Source organism: Pongo abelii, chromosome 9, assembly GCF_028885655.2.
Source record: "Pongo abelii isolate AG06213 chromosome 9, NHGRI_mPonAbe1-v2.0_pri, whole genome shotgun sequence".
In the NCBI taxonomy this organism is placed as follows: Eukaryota; Metazoa; Chordata; class Mammalia; order Primates; family Hominidae; genus Pongo; species Pongo abelii.
In genome coordinates this window covers 8,341,726-8,361,315 of record NC_071994.2, presented here as the reverse complement: position 1 = coordinate 8,361,315, position 19,590 = coordinate 8,341,726, and the positions used below count along the sequence as shown (strand labels likewise).

The window sequence follows — 19,590 nt, the reverse complement described above, 5'->3', positions numbered from 1 at the left end:
GGGGGTGGCTGGGCACAGTGGCTCATGTCTGTAATTCCGGCACTTTCGGAGGCCGGGGCAGGCAGATCATTTGAGGTCAGGAGTTCAAGACCAGCCTGGCCAACATGGTGAGGACCGCCCCCCCTCCCGCCGCTGTCTCTACAAAAAATACAAAAATTAGCTGGGTGTGGTGGTGGGCACCTGTGACAGCTACTCAGGAGGCTGAGGCAGGAGAATCGCTTGAACCCGAGAGGCAGAGGATGCAGTGAGCTGAAATTGTGCCACTGCATTCCACCTGAGACTCTGTCTCAAAAAAAAAAAAAAAAAAAAAGGCTCCAGTGGGTAGGGAGGCCAGCATGCTGGTTTCAGCTCCTTGCCATGGGAAAGACCCTTTTTCCACCATTCTGCTCTAACACCATAACCAACAACTGCCCACTGGCCACTATCCATTCTCCTCTCTTCCTCAATAACGGAACCCCAGTTTTGCTGCAGATGGCAATGTGCCCAGCTAAAAGGCAACATTTCCAGCCTCCCTAGCATATATGGTATGACTGTGTGGCTGAATTCTAGGATATTAGATATAAACAGAAGGTGCTGGAAGGGATCTCTAAGAATGCCCCTTGAATAGAAGCAGTGTTGATGAAGGCCATTTTTGTCCTCTCTGCTTCAGCCTGCATTCAGCCTTGGATGCATATGTGATAGCTGGAACACCAGCAGCTATCCTGGAGCAGGAAGTGACCTTGAAAATTGTAGCCACAGGCTGGGCGCGGTGGCTAATGCCTATAATCCCAGCACTTTGGGAAGCCAAGGCAGGTGGATCATGAGGTCAGGAGATCGAGACCATCCTGGCTGACACGGTGAAACCCCATCTCTACTAAAAATACAAAAAATTAGCCGGGCATGGTGGCGGGCGCCTGTGGTCCCAGCTACTCGGGAGGTTGAGGCAGGAGAACGGCGTGAACCCGGGAGGTGGAGCTTGCAGTGAGCCGAGACTGTGCCACTGCACTCCAGCCTGGGCGACAGAGCAAGACTCTATCTCAAAAAAAAAAAAAAGAAAAAGAAAATTGTAGCCACATGCTGAAGATAGCAGAGCAACAAGGGAAAAGATACTGGGCTTCTGATGACACCATGCAAGTTTCCATGTCATCCCTTGGGTTACCTACCTCCAGACTTCAATGAGAAAGAGAAATAAACTGTAAGTCTGCTTAAGCCCATTGTTTTTTTTTTTTTTTGTCTCTGTTACCAGCAGCTTTTACTAATTATCTACTGCCATATAACAAATTATCCTAACCCTAGTGGCTTAAAAGAACAATAATTATTATGCTCTCTCCTGACTTCTGTGGGTCAAGAACTCAGATAGGACACAATAGGGATGGCTTCTACGCTCCATGACATCCAGGGCCTCTGCTGGAAGACTCAAAAGCTGGGGCTTGAATCATCTGAATGCTCATTCACTCACATGTCTGGCAGTTGATGCTGGCTGAGGGCTGAGGGCTGAGGGCTGAGAGCCTAACTAGGGCTGTTGGTGGGAACACCCACACAGGTCCTCTCCAAGCGGCTTGACCTTCCCCATCACGTAGTGGCTAGGTTCCAAGAACAAGTGTACTGACGGGTGAAAGCTCTATTGCGCTTTATGATCTAGCCTCCAAAGTCACATGACATCGCTTCTGCCCCTTTCCATCGGTCAAGGCTGCTATGAAGGTCCACTCAGTTTCAAGGGGAGGGAATATAGGATCTCATCTCTCTGTGGAGGCTTGTCAATGTCACATTGTTAGAAAAGCATGCGGGATGGGAGATATATTAGTGGCCATCTTCAAAAATTCAATCGACCGCTGAGCCAAATGCCATTTGCCATTCCTAACTGATTGATACCTGTGAAGTGATCTGCAAAATGAACACCAAGCTCTTTATAGTGCTAGTTTAAGGGAGGAAGGTGGTGGCATGTCAGATATGGGCCTACTCAGGGCAGAGTGAGCTACTCAGATCATTTATGGGGACCTTCAGGCCTATGGTAGATTAAATATGGCCACAAACTTTTTGCCACTCTTCTCCTCAAGAGGTGGAATCAGGCCAGGCGCAGTGGCTCACGCCTGTAATCCCAGCACTTTGGGAGGCCGAGGCAGATGGATCACTTGAGGTCAGGAGTTCAAGACCAGCCTGGCCAGCATGGTGAAACCCCATCTCTACTAAAATTACAAAAATTAGCCGGGCATGGTGGTGTGCACCTATAGTCCCAGCTACCCAGGAAGCTGAGACAGGAAAATCACTTGAACCCAGGAGGCAGAGGTTGCAGTGAGCTGAGATCACGCCACTGCACTCCAGGTTGGGCAACAGAGCAAGGCTCCATCTCACAAAAAAAAAAAGAAAAGAGAAGAAAAGAAAAGAAGTGGAATCTGTTCCCCCTTTAAATCTCGACTGGACTTGTAATTTGTTGTGACCGATCGGAAGTGAGGGAAGAGATGTTGGCCCACTTCTGAGGCTAGGCCTCAAAGACTCTCGCATCTTCCACCTTTGCCCTCTTGCAATCCTGAGACCACCATCTGTAAAGATGCCCAGCCAAGCCTCCTGACAGATTTGAGGCTGCGTGGAGAACTGAGGCCCCCAGCCAAGAGCCAGCATCAGCTCCAGATATGGGATGACTGAGGCCATCTTAGACACTGTAGCCCCAGTTGAGCCACAGACGACAGGAGCCTCAGGAGTGACCCAAGGTGAGCCCAGCAGATGAACTACCAAGCTGATCCCAGCCCAGACTGCTGTCCTATAGAATGAGGTGAAATAAATCCTTGTTTTAATCCACTGCATTTTGGAGTGATTTGTTACATGTTACATGGTCACTGTCACAGGCTCTAAACCCACCTGCACCTCACGAGGGAGGGCACTGGGCCTGCACAGCCAGGAAGAGGAGGGATCCAGAAACCCCAGTGTTTGATGAACAGCTCTCAGCTCACGATCTCCTGATGGGGGACATGGTGGCCACATGTTCAGACTCTCTTGGAGTCAACATCAAGCCAGGGTGTTCTGTTCTAAACCGTTCTCAAGAGGAGAATTCATGCCTGAGGAGGGGTGCAAAGCCTGGCTCCCAAACCCCAGTGGCCTCTGCCTCTGCTGTCTCCTGACATGGGCTACCCACAGCATGGCAGGAATAGAACCTGTAATTTCCACCCTACCACTACCTGCTCCTCTCTGTCTTCCATCTCAGGAAATAGAGCTACCATTCAGCCAGTTGCCTAAGCCAGGCACCTGCATGGCAAGCCTCTTCTTTTTTTTTTTTTTTTTGAGACGGAGTCTCGCTCTGTCACCCAGGCTGGAGTGCACTGGCCAATCTCGGCTCACTGCAAGCTCCGCCTCCCGGGTTCACGCCATTCTCCTGCCTCACCCTCCCGAATAGCTGGTACTACAGGTGCCCGCCACTATGCCCGGCTAATTTTTTGTATTTTTAGTAGAGACAGGGTTTCACTGTGTTAGCCAGGGTGGTCTCGATCTCCTGACCTTGTGTTCTGCCTGCCTCAGCCTCCCAAAGTGCTGGGATTACAGGTGTGAGCCACCACGCCCGGCCGCCTTTTCTTTTTTTTTTTTTTTTTTTTTTTTTGAGATGGAGTCTCGCTGTCGCCCAGGCTGGAGTGCAGTGGTGTGTGATCTCAGCTCACTGCAACCTCCGCCCCCTGGGTTCAAGCGATTCTCCTGCCTCAGCCTCATGAGGCACGTGCCGCCACACCCGGCTAATTTTTGTATTTTTAGTAGAGACGAGGTTTCGCCATGTTGGTCAGGCCGGTCTCGAACTGCTGACTTCGTGATCCACCCGCCTCAGCCCCTCAAAGTGCTGAGATTACAGGCGTGAGCCACCCCGCCCGGCTGCCTCTTCTTTTTTTTTTTTTTTGAGACCGAGCCTTGCTCTGTCGCCCAGGCTGGAGTGCTGTGGTGCTATCTCCGTTCACTGCAGCAACCTCCACCTCCAGGGTTCAAGCGATTCTCCAGCCTCAGCCTCCCCAGTAGCTGGGATTACAGGCACCCGCCACCACGCCCATCTAATTTTTGTATTTTTAGTAGAGATGAGGTTTCTCCATGTTGGCCAGGCTGGTCTTGAACTCCTAACCTCAGGCAATCTGCCTGCCTCAGCCTCCCAAAGTGCTGGGATTACAGGCATGAGCCACCACGCCTGGCCTGTTCTTTCTTTAAAACTTTGTATTATGTAAAATTTCAGCTTGTAATCCCAGCACTTTGGGAGGCTGAGGTGAGAGGATCACTTGAGCTTGGGAGTTTGAAACCAGCCTGGGCAAGATAGTGAGAGCCCATCTCTACCAAAAATCTAACAATTGGCCAGGTGTGTTGGAGCTCACCTATAGTTCCAGCTACTCAGAAGGCTGAGGTGGGAGGATCGCTTGAGCTGGGAGGTCAAGAGGTCAAGGCTGCAGTGAGCCGTGATTGTGCCACTGCACTCCAAGTTGGGTGACAGATCAAGACTCTAGTCTCAAAAATAAAATAAAATAAAATATCTTTATTTCTTTTTTTTTGTTGTTGTTGAGACGGAGTCTCGCTCTGTCACCCAGGCTGGAATGCAGTGGTGCAGTCTTGGCTCACTGCAACCTCTGCCTCCTGGGTTCAAGCGACTCTCCTGCCTCAGCCTCCCGAGTAGCTGGGATTACAGGTGTGTACCACCACACCTGGCTAATTTTTCTAAAAAATAAAATAAAATTTCAAACATCACAAAAGCAGAAAGATTGGTGCAGTGAGGCCCCTTCTACTCAGCACCCAGTGCTGTGGGGATCATCCACCTGCAACCACTCTGGGCTCCATCCACACTCAGCCCCACTTATTTGGGCTCCAACCGCATTATTTGAAGAAGACCTAGAAGCTGTAGCATTTCGTCAGCTCCCCCACCCGCCCCACCACACGTGATATCGACCACCCAGGATTCTACTCAGAACACAAAACACCCCACCTCCTCTCCACCCCAAGCCACCTTGCTCCAAGTGCCCAGGATTCCTTCCCCATGACTCCGACAGGCCTCCCACGCGCACTTACTCCTGCAGCCTATGCGGAGACCTCATGTAAATCAAATCACGTCCCCATTGGTTTCTGTCTAAAGTTCTCTCCCACCGAATCTGCTATTATTCTTTACCTCAGCTCGCTTTGCATTTCCTTTCGGCCACTCACCATAAGTTACAATTATTTTCATTTATTTATGCATGAGTTTCTTTATCTGTTTCTTCTATTAGAATTAAGGCCATGGGGCCGGGCACGGTGGCTCATGCCTGTAATCCCAGCACTTTGGGAGGCCGAGGCGGGCGGATCATGAGGTCAGGAGATCCAGACTATCCTGGCTAACACAGTGATACCCTGTCTCTACTAAAAAAAAAAAAAAAAAAATACAAACAATTAGCCAGGCGTGGTGGCGGGTGTCTGTAGTCCCAGCTACTCAGGAGGCTGAGGCAAGAGAATGGTGTGAACCCGGCAGGCGGAGCTTGCAGTGAGCCGAGATGGCGCCACTGCACACCAGCCTGGGCGACAAAGCAAGACTCCGTCTCAAAAAAAAAAAAAAAGAATTAAGCCCATGGAGGGTGAATAGTTATAGCAGCGCAGACCCTTGAGTTGGTTGGAATTCCGACTCTCCACTACAACCTGAGAAGCCCTGGGCAAGTCACTTATTCTCTCTCTGCTTCAGACGTCTCATCTGCAGAATGAGACATGACAATAGAACCTATTTACTTCAGGCCGGGCGCGGTGGCTCACGCCTGTAATCCCAGCAGTTTGGGAGGCCGAGGTGGGCGGATCACGAGTTCAGGAGATCGAGACCATCCTGGCCAACATGGTGAAACCCCGTCTCTACTAAAAATACAAAAATTATCCAGGTGTGGCGGTGTGCGCCTATAGTCCCAGGTACTTGAGAGGCTGAGGCAGGAGAATTGTTTGAACCTGGGAGGTGGAGACTGCAGTGAGCCAAGATCACGCCACTGCACTGCAGCCTGGGTGACAGAATGAGACTCCATCTCAAAAAAATAGATAGATAGATATCTAGATAGATAGATAGATAGATAGACAGATAGATAGATAGATGATAGAGGTATGTACTTTTTAAAAAATTTATAGACAGGGTTTTGCCATGTTGCCTAGGCTAGTCTCAAACTCCTGGGCTCACACGATCCTCCTGCCTCAGCCTCTGCAGTAGCTGGGACCAGAGGTGTACACCACCATGCCCAGCGATATATTTTTATATTTTGTAGAGATGGGATCTCCCTATGTTGCCCAGGCTGGTCTCAAACTCCTGATCTCAAGCAATCCTCCCACCTCGGCCTCCCAAAGTGCTGGGATTACAGGTGTGAGCCACTGTGGGCCTAGTCAAATTTTTTTTTTTTTGAGGCAGAGTCTCACTCTGTCACAGAGCCTGGAGTGCAATGGCGAGATCTTGGCTCACTGCAATCTCCACCTCCCAAGTTCAAGAGATTCTCCTGCCTCAGCCTCCTAAGTAACTGGGATTACAGGCACGTGCCATGATGCCCAGCAATTTTTTGTATTTTTGGTAGAGACAGGGTTTCACCATGTTGGCCAGGCTGGTCTTGAACTCCTGACGTCAAGTGATCCACCTGCCTTGGCCTCCCAAAGTGCTGGGATTACTCACGTGAGCCACTGCACCCAGCCTATAAATAAATATATATTTTTAAATATTTATTTATTCCCCATCTAATCTTATAGATGGCCTTATCTAAGGCTCTCTTCTTTTATTTATTTATTTATTTATTTTTGAGATGGAGTCTTGCTCTGTCTCCCGGGCTGCAGTGCAGTGGCGTGATCTTGGGTCACTACAACCTCTGCCTCCTGGGTCCAAGCGATTCTCCTGCCTCAGCCTCCCAAGTAGCTGGGACTACAGGCATGTGCCACCACGCCCAGCTAATTTTTGTATTTTTAGTAGAGATGGGGTTTCACCATGTTGGCCAGGCTGGTCTCAAACTCCTGACCTCAGGTGATCCACCTGCATCAGCCTCCCAAAATGCTAGGATTACAGGCAGAAGCCACCGTGCTCAGCCAATAAATATTTTCTTAAAAGATACTATGTGACCGTGGTTAAATCAGGGTCTCAAGCATAGGAAGTGCTCAATGAAGATTGCTATCATCATCATTTGCATTATTATAAATTACAAGTGGACGCTCCCTCTTAAGACATACGCACACTTCACCAGCAGCCAGCGCAGTGCCTGGCACACATAATGGATGTCTAGTCAATCTGCGTTAAGTGAATGATTCCCGATCTCCTACCAACACCTCCAACATCCTGGGGTTAGCTGGGTCCTGAGGGCCAAGTGGACCACGGCCTAGACCAGCCAAAGTTTTCATTGCTTGGCCACACTTGCAGTGGAGCTTTTCTGATCTCTGGTTAGTGGGCTTGAGAACTTAGGGCACCCAGGGAAGCATCTGCCACCTACGTAATCCAGCAAACCATGGCGTTCTATGTTTCCTCCTTGGATCCAGACCCCAGACCACCAGACCCCTAGAGCTTCCCCGAGGTGGCAGGCCCAGGTGCATTCATTTTTTGTGAGTTTCATCTTCCCTCTTACATCACATCTGCTGCCTTCTGTTCTTCAGAGCCCGTGAGTATGAAGTCACTGCTGAGATGGCCTGGGATATATCTGGAAGGGGCAAGGAGAATCGGGCATCCAGCCAAAAGTTAGATACACCCTGAGTGAGGATAGGGAAGGTGCGCTGCTGCCCCTCTGGGTAAAGGTCAAAGCTCCTGGAAGTCAGATTCAACAGAGACCAAGACAGACAGATTGGCTAAACTGATGACTACATATCAAGTGTAGCTGTGCCACATCTGCTCCAAGGAGGCATTTCTGTCCAAAATATCAGCTGAGACTGAAATTGGCTAGTTCTCAGTAACCCATGGTCATAGTCCAAAAGATAGATGTATTTTTCTTTTTTCTTTTTTTTTTTTTTTTTGAGATGGCGTCTCACTCTGTTGCCCAGGCTGGAATCCAGTGGCACAATCTCAGCTCACTGCAGCCTCCGCCTCCTGGGTTCAAGTGATTCTTCTGCCTCAGCCTCCCGAGTAGCTGGGATTACAGGTGTGTGCCACCATGCCCGACTAATTTTTTGTATTTTTGGTAGAGACGGTGTTTCACTGTGTTAGCCAGTATGGTCTTGATCTCCTGACCTCGTGAGCCACCCACCTCGGCCTCCCAAAGTGCTGGGATTACAGGCATGAGCCACTGCGCCTGGCCATAGATGTATTTTTCTTCTCTTTTTAAAAAACATATAAAATAAAACGGACCAAAATACGAATACTTTTTTCAGTAGAATAGTTTCAATTTATGTGTTATAAAAGCACAATACAGGCTGGGCGCAGTAACTCATGCCTATAATCCTAGCACTTTGGGAGGCCAAGGTAGGTGGATCACTTGAGGTCAGGAGTTCAAGACCAGCCTGGCCAACAGCGCAAAGCCTCGTCTGTACAAAAAATACACAAATTAGCTGGGTGTGGTGGTACATGCCTGTAGTCCCAGCTACTTGGGAGGCTGAGGTGGGGGGATCACCTGAGTTTGGGAGGTCGAGGCTGCAGTGAGCCATGATTGTACCACTACACTCCAACCTGGGTGACAGAGTGAGACCCTGTCTCAAAAGAAAAAAGCACAATACATTATAAAAGACAATAATATTGTGCTATAAAAGACTGCAAAAGTGGTCCGGGCGTGGCAACTCATGCCTGTAATCCTAGCACTTTGGGAGGCCGAGGTGGGCAGATCACCTGAGGTCAGGGGTTCGAGACCAGTCTGGCCAACATGGTGAAACCCTGTCTCTACTAAAAATACAAAAATTAGTTGGGGGTCGTGGTGCGTGCCTGTAATCCCAGCTACTGGGAGGCCGAGGCAGGAGAATTGCTGGAACCCAGGAGGCAGAGGCTGCCATGAGCCGAGATCGTGCCACTGCACTCCAGCCTGGGCAACAGAGCGAGCCCATCTCAAAAAAAAAGGAAAAGAAAAAAAAAAGACCACAAAAAGTATAGAGACTATTTTAATAAAGATCAAGTTCCAGTTGGGCATGGTGGCGCATGGCTATAATCCCAGCATTTGGGGAGGCCAAGGCCAGAGGATTGCTTGAGGCCAGGATTTCCAGACCAGTCCGGGCAGCATACCGAAACCCCTAGCTCTAGTTAAATTAAGTTTAAAAAAATGCTTTTTGAGACAGGATCTCACTCTGTCACCCAGGCTGGAGTTCAGTGCTGTGATCACGGCTCACTGCAGCCTTGACCTCCCGGGCCCAAGTGATCCTCCTTCCTCAGCCTCCTGAGTAGCTGGGACTACAGGCATGCACCACCACGTTTTTCATTTGTTTTATTTTAAGAGACAGGGTCTCACTATGTTACCCAGGCTGGTCTCAAATTCCTGGGCTCAAACGATTCTCTTGCCTCAGCCTCCCAAAGTGCTGGGATTATAGGCGTGAGCCACCTCGCCCAGCCTAATTTTAAAAAGATCAAGTTCAAACCTCCGTAATTACTTCTGAGATGAAAACATAATCATGTAGAAACTCAAACAATGTGGACATATATGAAGTCAGGAGTAGGAGTGCCCTCTGTCGCTTTCCGAAGCCAAACTGGGATATCATGGGTGGGAGTGCTAGGACTCCTCGTCATGCTTAAGGTGGTGGTGCTGGTGGTTTCTGGGACTCTCCCAGCAGTGGGGTATAATGGAAATTCAAATCTGACCTTGAACCTGGACCTCGGTTTTGAGCCCCAGATTTGGGTAGCCAGGTGTCTTACCAAGCAGTCCACTTAGATAACTTCCCAACACCTCAAACTCAACATAGCCCAAGCTGACCATATCATCTATCTTCCCAAAGCACCTTTTTCACCTATGTCTCCATCTCCGTGCATGGCATTACCCAGGAGAGGACCTTTCTTCTCCTTCAATTCAGCCAGTCACTGGGTCCTGTTCAAATCTTCCTGCCGGTCACCCCTCAATGTTGCCGTCTTCTCCTATTCCAACTCTGCCTCTGCCTACGGTCTCTTCTTGCCTGGGCAGTGCCCTAAGTGGTCTTATATCATAAGTATTCTTGCTGTTCTCCTATCTAGTTACTTTAGTATCCCTCATCCCTAGTGGAGTCTCTGAGACATAGCAGGGTCTCAATTAATATTGAATAAATGAATGAACAGTTTATTATCTTAGTGTGCAGGGGGCTCCAGTGGCCTCTACCTGTAATAGCCCTTGGGTCAGAAGGCAATATGGGAACTCTGAGTGTAAGTTACCCTCTTAGGAACCAGGAAAATAGCCTAGGCAGGTGCTCTGTGGGCAAGTCCTGCAGTAAAACACCTAGGAGGGCAGAAAATGAAATCTACACTTTATTATTTGCCTATTAGTGAGAGAAACTGCCACATAAAAGTTGCCCATCGCTTTTTATCTAGCTGGTATTAAGACACAAGTGGCCGAGCACGGTGGCTCACGCCTGTAATCCCAACACTTTGGGAGGCCAAGGCAGGAGGTTCACCTGAGGTCAGGAGTTCAAGACCAGCCTGCCCAACATGGTGAAACCCCCATCTCTATTAAAAATACAAAAATTAGCCAGGTATGGTGGCAGGTGCCTGTAATCCCAGCTACTCGGGAGGTTGAGGCAGGAGAATTGCTTGAACCCAGGAGGTGGAGGTTGCAGTGTGCCGAGATCAGAGGTGGAGTTTGCAGTGAGCCAAGATCACGCCATTACACTCCAGCCTGGGTGACAAGAGTGAAACTCCATCTCAAAAAAAAGCCAAAACACAAGTACCTCTTTTCTGTACAAATAATTTTTTATTTAATTAATTAATTTTTTAGACACGAAGTCTTGCTATATTTCTTAGGCTGGCCTCAAACTCCTGGATCAAGCGATCCTCCCGTCTCAGCTTCCTAAAGTTCTGAGATCACAAGTGTGCGCCATTGTGGCTGGCCAACAAGTATTTCTTTTCTTTTCTTTTCTTTTCTTTTTTTTTTTTTTTTCTTTTTTGAGAGAGAGTCTCACTCTGTTGCCCAGGCTGGAATGCAGTGGCACAATCTTGTCTCACTGCAACTTCGCCTCCCGGGTTCAAGAAATTCTCTCGCCTCAGCCTCCTGAGTAGCTGGGACTACAGGCGCGTGCCACCACGCCTGGATAATTTTTTGTATTTTTAGTAGAGACAGGGTTTCACCGTGTTAGCCAGGATGGTCTCGATCTCTTGACCTCGTGTTTCGCCTGCCTTAGCCTCCCAAAGTGCTGGGATTATAGGCGTGAGCCACCGCGCCCGGCTGCCCACAAGTATTTCTTATGTTGTTTGGACCTAACTTTTTTTTTTTTAAAGGCAGGGTCTCTCTCTCTGTTACCCGGGCTGGAATGCAGAGGCATGATCTCGACTCACTACAACCTCCACTTCCTGGGCTCAAGTGATCCTCCCACCTCAGCCTCCTGAGTAGCTAGAACCACAGATACATGCCACCACACTCCGCTGGTATTCTTGTATTTTTTTTTTTAGAGACAGGACTTTGCCATGTTGTCTGGACTGGTCTCGAACTTCTGAGCTCAAGTGATCTGCCCGTCTCGGCCTCCCAAATTGCAGGCGTGAGCCACTGCGTTATGAAATGGAACTGTGGAGTAATTCTTTCATGACATTCATAGGCCAAAAAATACCTAACAGCAGTTCGATAGTGTCATGAAAAAATTACTATGTTGTTGGACCTATTTATGAAATGAAACTGTTAGGTATTTTTTGGCCAATGGTGTCAGGAAAAAATTACTGAGATACCCAAGACAAGTGAAGGAGAGTGTTCGAAGCCTCTACCTCAGGGATGTGGTGGGCTTCAGACGTCAGTTTCTGCTGATTCAGCTCTCCCCGTGATCAGTTTCTGGACTCTGTCTTCAGGGATCCCCAGAGCCAGCTAAAGCAGACAGTGTCTTTGATAGCAGGTTCCTGCACCATTCTGAAGATACTCCTAGGCTTCAAGCAGGAAATCTTGGTTTTCCTCATATAGAATCCTTCCTCCTCTATAGTATCTCTACTTTTCAAATGAGGAGGCAAACATAGAGCAATAAAGGAATGTCCCTGAGATCCCCCAGCCATTAAGCAGTGGAGCTGGCATGCAAACAAGGCTGATGCAGAGTGCTAGCTCTTACCACTGTGCTAGTTGGCCTCCCAGAAAAATCACTGGACTCACTGAAACCAGGCTAACACGTGGGCTGACAGATGCCCCAAGGCCGCACCTCGCCTGGGCACATGGTCCAGATCCCACGATCCCAGCAAATGCTTTATTTACCAGCATCACCTGCCAAAGCCACAGATGACAAACTCTCCTTGGGGGAGGAAGGCTTCAATCTCTCTGGTCAATCTCAGTGCCATCAGCCTCTCTGAGAGTCTGCGTCTTGCAGCTTCACCCTTAAAAGTGAGTTTCCCAGGGTGTGGGCATTTTCTTTTCTTTTCTTTTTTTAAACAGAGTTTCACTCGTCACCCAGGCTGGAGTGCAATGGCGTGATCTCAGCTCACTGCAACCTCCACCTCCTGGGTTCAAGCGATTCTCCTGCCTCAGCCTCCCGAGTAGCTGGGATTACAGGTACCCTCACCATGCCTGGCTAATTTCTGTATTTTTAGTAGAGACAGGGTTTCGCCATGTTGGCCAGGCTGGCCTCGAACTTCTGACCTCAAGTGATCCCCACGCCTCAGCCTCCCGAAGTGCTGGGATTATAGGCGTGAGTCACCGCGTCTGGCCAGGTGTGGGCATTTTCTGATTAGAGACTTGGCTATAACATATGGACTGGCTTTGCTGTAGGGGGTAAAGATAACAGGATCTGCCTGGGTTCAAACCTCCACTTACTAGCTGGTCAACTAGGGCAGATGGCTTAATGCAGTTAGGCAAGTGCCTTCAGCTTCCTACTCTGTAAATTGTGGTAAGAATGGCACTTACTTCTTGGAGGTTGTTATGAATCTTACATGGATTAAGCCAAGTAAAGCCCTTAAAAAAGGACCGGGCATGTAAGAAGTGCTTCAAGGCTGGGCGTGGTGGCTCATGCCTGTAATCCCAGCACTTCGGGAGGCTGAGGTGGGTGGATCACCTGAGGCGAAGAGTTCGAAACCAGCCTGACCAACATGGTGAAACCCTGTCTGTATTAAAAATACAAAAATTAGCCGGGCGTGGTTGTGGGTGCCTGTAATCCCAGCTACTTGGGAGACTGCGGCAGGAGAATCACTTGAACCTGGGAGGCGGAGGTTGCAGTGAGCCGAGATGGCACTATTGCACTGCAGCCTGGGCAACAAGAGAGAAACTCCGTCTCAAAAAAACAATAACAAAAACAAAACAGAAGTGCTTCAAGCATTCACTATTATTATCGTCATTATTTAGCACTAAACCCTATTTACATTTGTAATGGCTAGTGCACGAGCATTGGAACCTGGTCTGGAAAGAATCCCTCTCCCCAGGCCTGATTTGCCCGGAGGTGGGCAAGGGCAAGGTTGGCAGCTAAGGCAGGAAGCAAAGGGCCCAGCTGGAGCTCAGTGGTGTCAGCTGCCTTCCTCCTCAAGGGTTGCTCCCTGTCTGTCGCACTAACGTTTGAAACATATTTTACTGGGTTCCTAGCCCTGAACTTCAGCGTCTCCTGCGCTCCAGGCTGGTATTTTCAGAGGTAGTGATGAGAGCTGAGATAGGGTCTCCCTTGAGACACTGTCCCTAAAAACTACGACCTTCAGCTCCTAATTGAGAGCTTCCCCGCCCAAACCCACCCCTTCGCAACACACCCCCCAGGGAAGGTGTCTACCCTTTGGAGCACCAGGTGGGGGCGGGGGAAACCTGGTGCTAGGAATTCTAGGCCTCCAGATGAGAGGCGATGCTTTCGCCCTCCGGGCGAAAGGATTTGTCGGGGAGAGACAGCAAGAGTTCCACCAGCCAGCCACTTTAGAGACTGTCAGGGCTGCTCAGCTCATAGGGTGGCTCGAGAGCCAGTGCGAAGCTCCCTTAGGGACGAATTTCCACATACGACGAAGGGCATCTGCGAAAGGATGGGCTGTCCCGTGGGGGGAGTCGGCAGATATTTAAGTAACACTAACATTTAATGAATTAAGCAGCTATTTACTGAACAATTAGTACGCTTTGAGAGAGAGAGGCCCTACCGAGGCCTCGCGGTGGCTGTAAGTCCGCGGGGCCGAGGCCAGGTGGCGCCAAAGGCCCATCGACGCCATCTGCCCGGCTGTCCGGGCCCAGTCTCCGGGCTCGCCCAGAGAACCCGAAATCTGGACAAACGGAAACCGTAGGTGGAGGAAGAAGAGAGCTCCAGGGCCAGGTTCAAGGGCATCCTGGTGACAGATGAGGGGTTCGGAGGACTGGTGGATCTGGGCATATCCCGAAGGTGGTAAGGGACCCAGGGGTGGAGTGGGCAGGGCTTGCGCCCAAGAGGGTGAGCCGGAGTGTGGGCGGGGCTAGCACCCTTGGGAGGCGGGGAGTGCGATAAGAGGCTCGGTAGCGCTCTTGGCACAGCGGTATTTGTGCGCTAGGCCGCAGCCAGGATGCTCTGGGTGGGCGGGACTCGAGGGCCCCCCTCAGGGGCGTGGCTTGCATCTTTCGTGGGCGGCCCCGGGGGCGGGGCTCCGTGTAGGTGAACCGCTACCTCCGCTCGACGTGTGAGGTGACAGTCTTGCAAGGGCGCAGTTCTTCCAGTTTTGTGAGCTTGAGAGGGGGCGGAGCTTGTAGCTGGGGACGAAGCCTGAAGAGGAGGTTGAGGGGAACTTCTCACGTTTCCCTGGAGGGCGGAGTTTACATCGTCCCCCGACAGAGTTAAGACCTCTGGGGGATTCCCTGCAGTGTCCAGGGCTCTGTGAGACGAAGCTTGCAGTTGTGTTGGGCGGGGCCTGTAGCGCCGCGTGAAGAGAATGTGTAAATTCGGGGCGAAGTTCATACCTCCCAGAAGCCGAGACTAATAGTTCTGCCAATCTGCGCGCGCCGAGCGGAGGAGGCGGGCTTGTGGGTTGTGGGCGGGGACTGGGCGGGGCCAAGAGGGCAGGGGGCGGGCACAAGCGCTGCTGGAATCTTTGAGTTGGCAGGGGCGGGGCTTGTGGCTTTGTGGGCGGGGCCTCTGGAGAGCTCCCGGGGGCTCTCTTAGGTTCTGCAGCGAGTAGGCGTGGCTCGTAGCTCCCGGGTACGGGCTGATACCACCGCAGTATGCAGTTCTCCGCCGCGCCCGAATGAGGCGGGGCCTGCGAGTAAGTGGGCTGAGCCCGGGCTGGGCGCAGGCGGGGGCTCTGCCCTGGGAGGCCGTCTGTTTAGGCCCGCACGCAGCTCCGCATCTGGTGCTCATTACCAGATGACAAAGAGCCGGCTCTGGGCCCCCTTCCCCACTCCCATCCCCCGCCTCCGACTGCAGTGTATTTAACTCTTTCCTGCCCTCGAGGCGCTCTAGATCCCTACCCGAGGTCACGGAGGGGACTCCAGACCATCCCGTCTCGGCAGGGCCTTGTCGCTCCCCAGGCTTCCTCACCTCCTTCCCAGACTCAGCCGTCTGGGCCGCCTCGCAACCCTCATTGGCATCCAGCAAACCTGCCCGACGGCGTCTCCGAGGTTAAAGCTGTGCAGGATCTGGCGGGGACGTCTGGTTTGAGTTAGGGGAACGTGAGAGCCGGGACCCGGGGCGGTGCGTAGCGTTCCCTCCGCCCCCTCCGCGACCCCCTGGTTCATCCCCAGCTCCGGCCCATCCTTTCCTGGTTCCCTGAGGCCCAGCTCAGCCTTCCAGCTCAGGTCCAGGCCCGAAGGGGGCGCTGGGCCACTCCTCCTCGCCTGCCCGGGTGGTCGTGGCGGCTCTGCCCCGTCCTAATTAGAGGCCCCCAAGAGGCTGTAACTGAAAAATTACAGAGGCGGTGGGAACTGGCGCTTCCCCTGCCCAGGTCTCACCCCCGCCCCACAAGGCAGTGAGCCCGAAATGAGGGAGGTCACTCCCACCAGGCTGTGATCCTTGACCAGGCCCTCCAGTTCCTGGGACACCTCAGTCCTGAGCAGCCGGAGCCCTCGCTCAAGCTCGGGTCTGCTGAGCTCTGTCTGTCCCCCACCACCCCCAGCCAACATGGACAAGAGCAAAGTGCGACCCTGGCAAAAGAAGGCCTTGCTCCTGCGGCTGTCCAAGCAGTTAGCATGGGATCTCTCGCGGGTTCCCGGCCCTTCCCATCCCAGCCTCCTCCCCGGAGCAAGCGGAGGAATGCCTCCAAGAGCACCCACAAACCAGGGGTTGGCAGTCCCCTGGAGTTACCCTGAGCCCAGCCCCCAACTTCTGCGAAACTTACGGGGATGGGAAGGGAAGTGTCTGAAGAAACGAGCAACTCACCCACTAGATCCCTCCTTCACTCCTCTGAATCACCAGCCCCAGAGCCCACTTTGACCACTAAACCCCAGTCCGGTTCAGCAGATGCCCTAATTCCACAACCCTCCCCCAGGTTCAGCCCCACCTTCTTGGAGCTTCAGTAAAATGAGGAATAAATACGAAATTCTCCCCATGCCAAACCTCAACTGTGTGACCTTGGGCAAGGCTCTACCCTCTCTGGGCTCCTGCTTCCCTGAGAATCTCTGAGGCATACCCTCCCTTAAAGGGATCTTACCTTATCTGTTTGAAGACTCAGACAAACTGAAGGAAGATCCCCTCCTTTTTTCTGAGTCCTCCCAGAACCTCCCTTAAGCACCAGTGGGGGTCAGAAGCCTTGGGTAAGGTTGACACCCCATTTATTGGAGAAGACCCCAGCACCCGCCCCCTGAGGTCTTAAGGGCTTTGGTGTATCCTTGGTCACGAGTGCTGGGCCAGGAAGCAGAGTTCCTGAGAGCCAAGTCTAGTGGTTGAGAGAGGACCCTGGCTGGGCCTGGGGAGCAGGAAGCCATCTGTCCAGCTGGGCAGCCCCCATGGGTCCCTGGTGCAGCCCCGGCCATGTGTCCAGCGCACACCCCTTCTCCCTACTCCATGAGGGGGGTCTGCACCCCATCACACGCTGGTTCTGCAGGTCTGCACCCCTGTGAGGCTGCCCCTGGGGGGCATGGGTTCCGTTGGGCTCTTGCTCCCAGCATGGGTGACCCAGCGATAGCAGTCAGTGATGCGCTTGTTGGGTGCATGGGGGCCACAGCGGGTGCAGTACACGATGCCCAGTGCAAGCAGGACCACCAAAAAGACACACGTTGGCACCAGGAGTGCCACCAGCAGCCACCGGTCATCCCTCTGGCTGTGCTCGGCAAGACCAGCCTCCCCCAGGGCTGTTGGGGCTGCTGTGGGAGCTGGTGAGGGCAGCCACAGGGCCAACCTGGGACTGGGGCCATCTTCCCTTGGGATTTGGGGGGCTTTGGAATGGGGATGTGTAGGGCTGATGGGTGAGGTCTGGTTAGTGGGGCTCTGAGAGGGCAGGAGGGTGGGGAGGGCTGGGGGCTGGGTGGCAGCAGGCACCGAGACTTGATGGGCAGGAGACACAGGGGACCTGGAGGTGGTGGTCAGAGAGGGCTGGGCAGTTGGGATAATGGGAAGCTGGGTGGCCTGGGTTCTGAGGACAGGGGCATCTGGGGCTTGAGGGGGTAGCTGGGCACCGAGGGTGGTGACCAGAGGGGCACGGTTAGGTGGGATTCCAGGCAAATGAGTGGTGGTCTGGGTGCCAGTGACCTTGGTGTCTGGAAACATGGGGGACTGGTGGGCAGGGAACAGCTCAGGATATTTGGTTGAGATCATGGGGGGCTGGTGGGCAGGGGGCTGTGCTGGGTGAGAGACAGAGAGAATACCGGGTTGGTAGGCAGAAGGCAGATCTGGATAGTTGGCTGCGATCACGGGGATCTGGTGGTCGCGGGACAAAGCTGGGTGTGTGGCAGGGATCACAGGAGGCTGGTGGGCAGACGGCAGTGTGGGGCGCGTGGCAGAGACCACCACAGGCCGGGTGACGGAGAGCACTGAGGAGTGGTAGGGGACCCTGGGGGCACTGAGTGGGGGTGGCCAGGTGGGCTCCGGGTAGGGTATCTGTGGCTCTCTGTCCTCTGGGAAGCTCGGTCTATAAGCCAGGGCAAAGTCAGGCGGCTGCGTAGGCTCCATCCACAGGATCCCAGGCATCTCCGTCCAGCCACCGTCGAAGGCCTCCCAGGCCTCGTCTTCATCTTCCTCATCCTCCCCGTCATCCAGCAACTCATCTCCGAGGTCCTGGGAAGCCTGGGCACCCATGGCCCCTGCAGGGCTGCAGCTGATGCCATCAGCCTCCAGCTCATGTCCCTCGCTACAATAACACTCGAAGCCACCAACATAGTTGACACACATCTGCTGGCACACACCGGCAATCTGGCACTCATCTGTGTCCACACAGCGGTGCGGATCATCCTCCGCTGGCCGGAAACCCAGGCGACAGTGGCAGCTGTAGCCTTGTGGCCCACCGGGCTCACACTGCTGCTCGCACGGAGCCTGGGCACAGGGGTCCTCGCAACTGCGCCCGTCTGCTGCCAGCCGGAAGCCCTCAGTGCAGCGGCAGGACACGTGACCATCCACCTCCTCCACACATTCGTGTTCGCAGCCCCCGTTGTCAGGGCTGCAGCCAGTCCCCAGGCACAGGGGCCCAGCCCGTGACCAGCCCACACCTCCCTCAGGCTGCTTCACGCAGAGCAGAGAGGCTCCCCTGCCAGCCTGGCACTGCACAGCGGCCACGGAGCCGAAGGGCAGCCACTCAAACTCTGTGGAGACCAGGTGGAAGGGCGTGGTATAGACGGCTGGGCCGGCCTGGCCCGCCTCATCTTGCAGCGCCGGGCAGGCGCCCTCGAAGCCAAACTGGCACAGGTAGCCGTCGACAGCCAGCGTGCACGAGCCCTCCAGCCAGCGGTGCTCGCCACTTGCCTCCAGGGCCACACAGCGCTGGGCCGGGCAGGGGCCTCCAGAGGCTGGCTGGGCCCAGTTGGTGAAAGCCGTGTCCTGGTCCCCTGTGGTCCACGTGAAGCCGCGCAGTGGGCGCTGCAGCTGGCATTGCCGGGCCTGCCGCTGCAGCCCGATCCACAGCAGCCGGCTGGCTGGGCCTGCACCCACCAGGCTGTCCACACGCTGGGCCTCCTCGGGGGTCCGAGGAGTGGCCAGGTCGCCCCCCAGCTCGCGGCAGGCCCGCCAGGCCTCCAGGAAGGTGCGGCGCCGTGGGAAGAGAGCGTAGCAGCTGCCGGGGCCGCAGGCGGCACGGGGCTCAGCAGCCCAGGGGTCCTGGCCCAGTGTGGGCCCTGCGGCCGCCCAGGCCAGCAACAGGCGCAGCAGCATCGCGATGCCCCCGGACTGGTCCGGCCCCCGGCCGGCGGCAGCTCTTGACAGGGGGAGGGCCTGGGGCCTCCTGCGGGCGGGCCGGGGGCGGGCCTGGGGCCGGGCTCAGGCCTTGTAAGGAGTGGGCTGGGGCGGCTGCCAGCTCCCTGCTCCCTCTCCCCCGGGGGCCGCTAGAGCAGGAAGCAGTGGGGTGGGGGGCTCTAAGGTTGGGGGCGGAGGAGGGGAGGAGGCGCAGTTGACGGCTGCCCCGGGCCCCATGGGGCTGAGAGTCAGGGGATGGGAAAAGCCGGCCTGCCGAGCTCTGTGACCCTCAAGTTGGGGCTCGGGGCTGTGGGGTGAGGTCGCTTCCCAGAGACTCAGAGACCCAAATCTGGACACAGCAGCCCCATCACACCCGGGAGCAGTCTC

The 19,590-nt window shown here is 53.6% G+C and overlaps 1 protein-coding gene across 1 annotated transcript; it reads right to left on the bottom strand.

The window, feature by feature from the left end:
• Window positions 1-14,011: 14,011 nt before the first annotated feature.
• Window positions 14,012-19,199, bottom strand: CD248 (CD248 molecule). The gene is made up of 2 exons (XM_002821477.4): window positions 16,264-19,199; window positions 14,012-15,537 (listed from the first exon to the last, which is right to left on the bottom strand). Exon 1 carries the CDS (start codon window positions 19,180-19,182, stop codon window positions 16,909-16,911), a length of 2,274 nt encoding a protein of 757 aa, XP_002821523.3. The 5' UTR covers window positions 19,183-19,199; the 3' UTR covers window positions 14,012-15,537; window positions 16,264-16,908.
• Between the last annotated feature and the right edge of the window lie 391 nt (window positions 19,200-19,590).

Excerpts from the sequence above, each read along its gene's own strand:
- CD248 (XM_002821477.4), bottom strand. The coding sequence starts at position 19,182 with ATGCTGCTGCGCCTGTTGCTGGCCTGGGCGGCCGCAGGGCCCACACTG.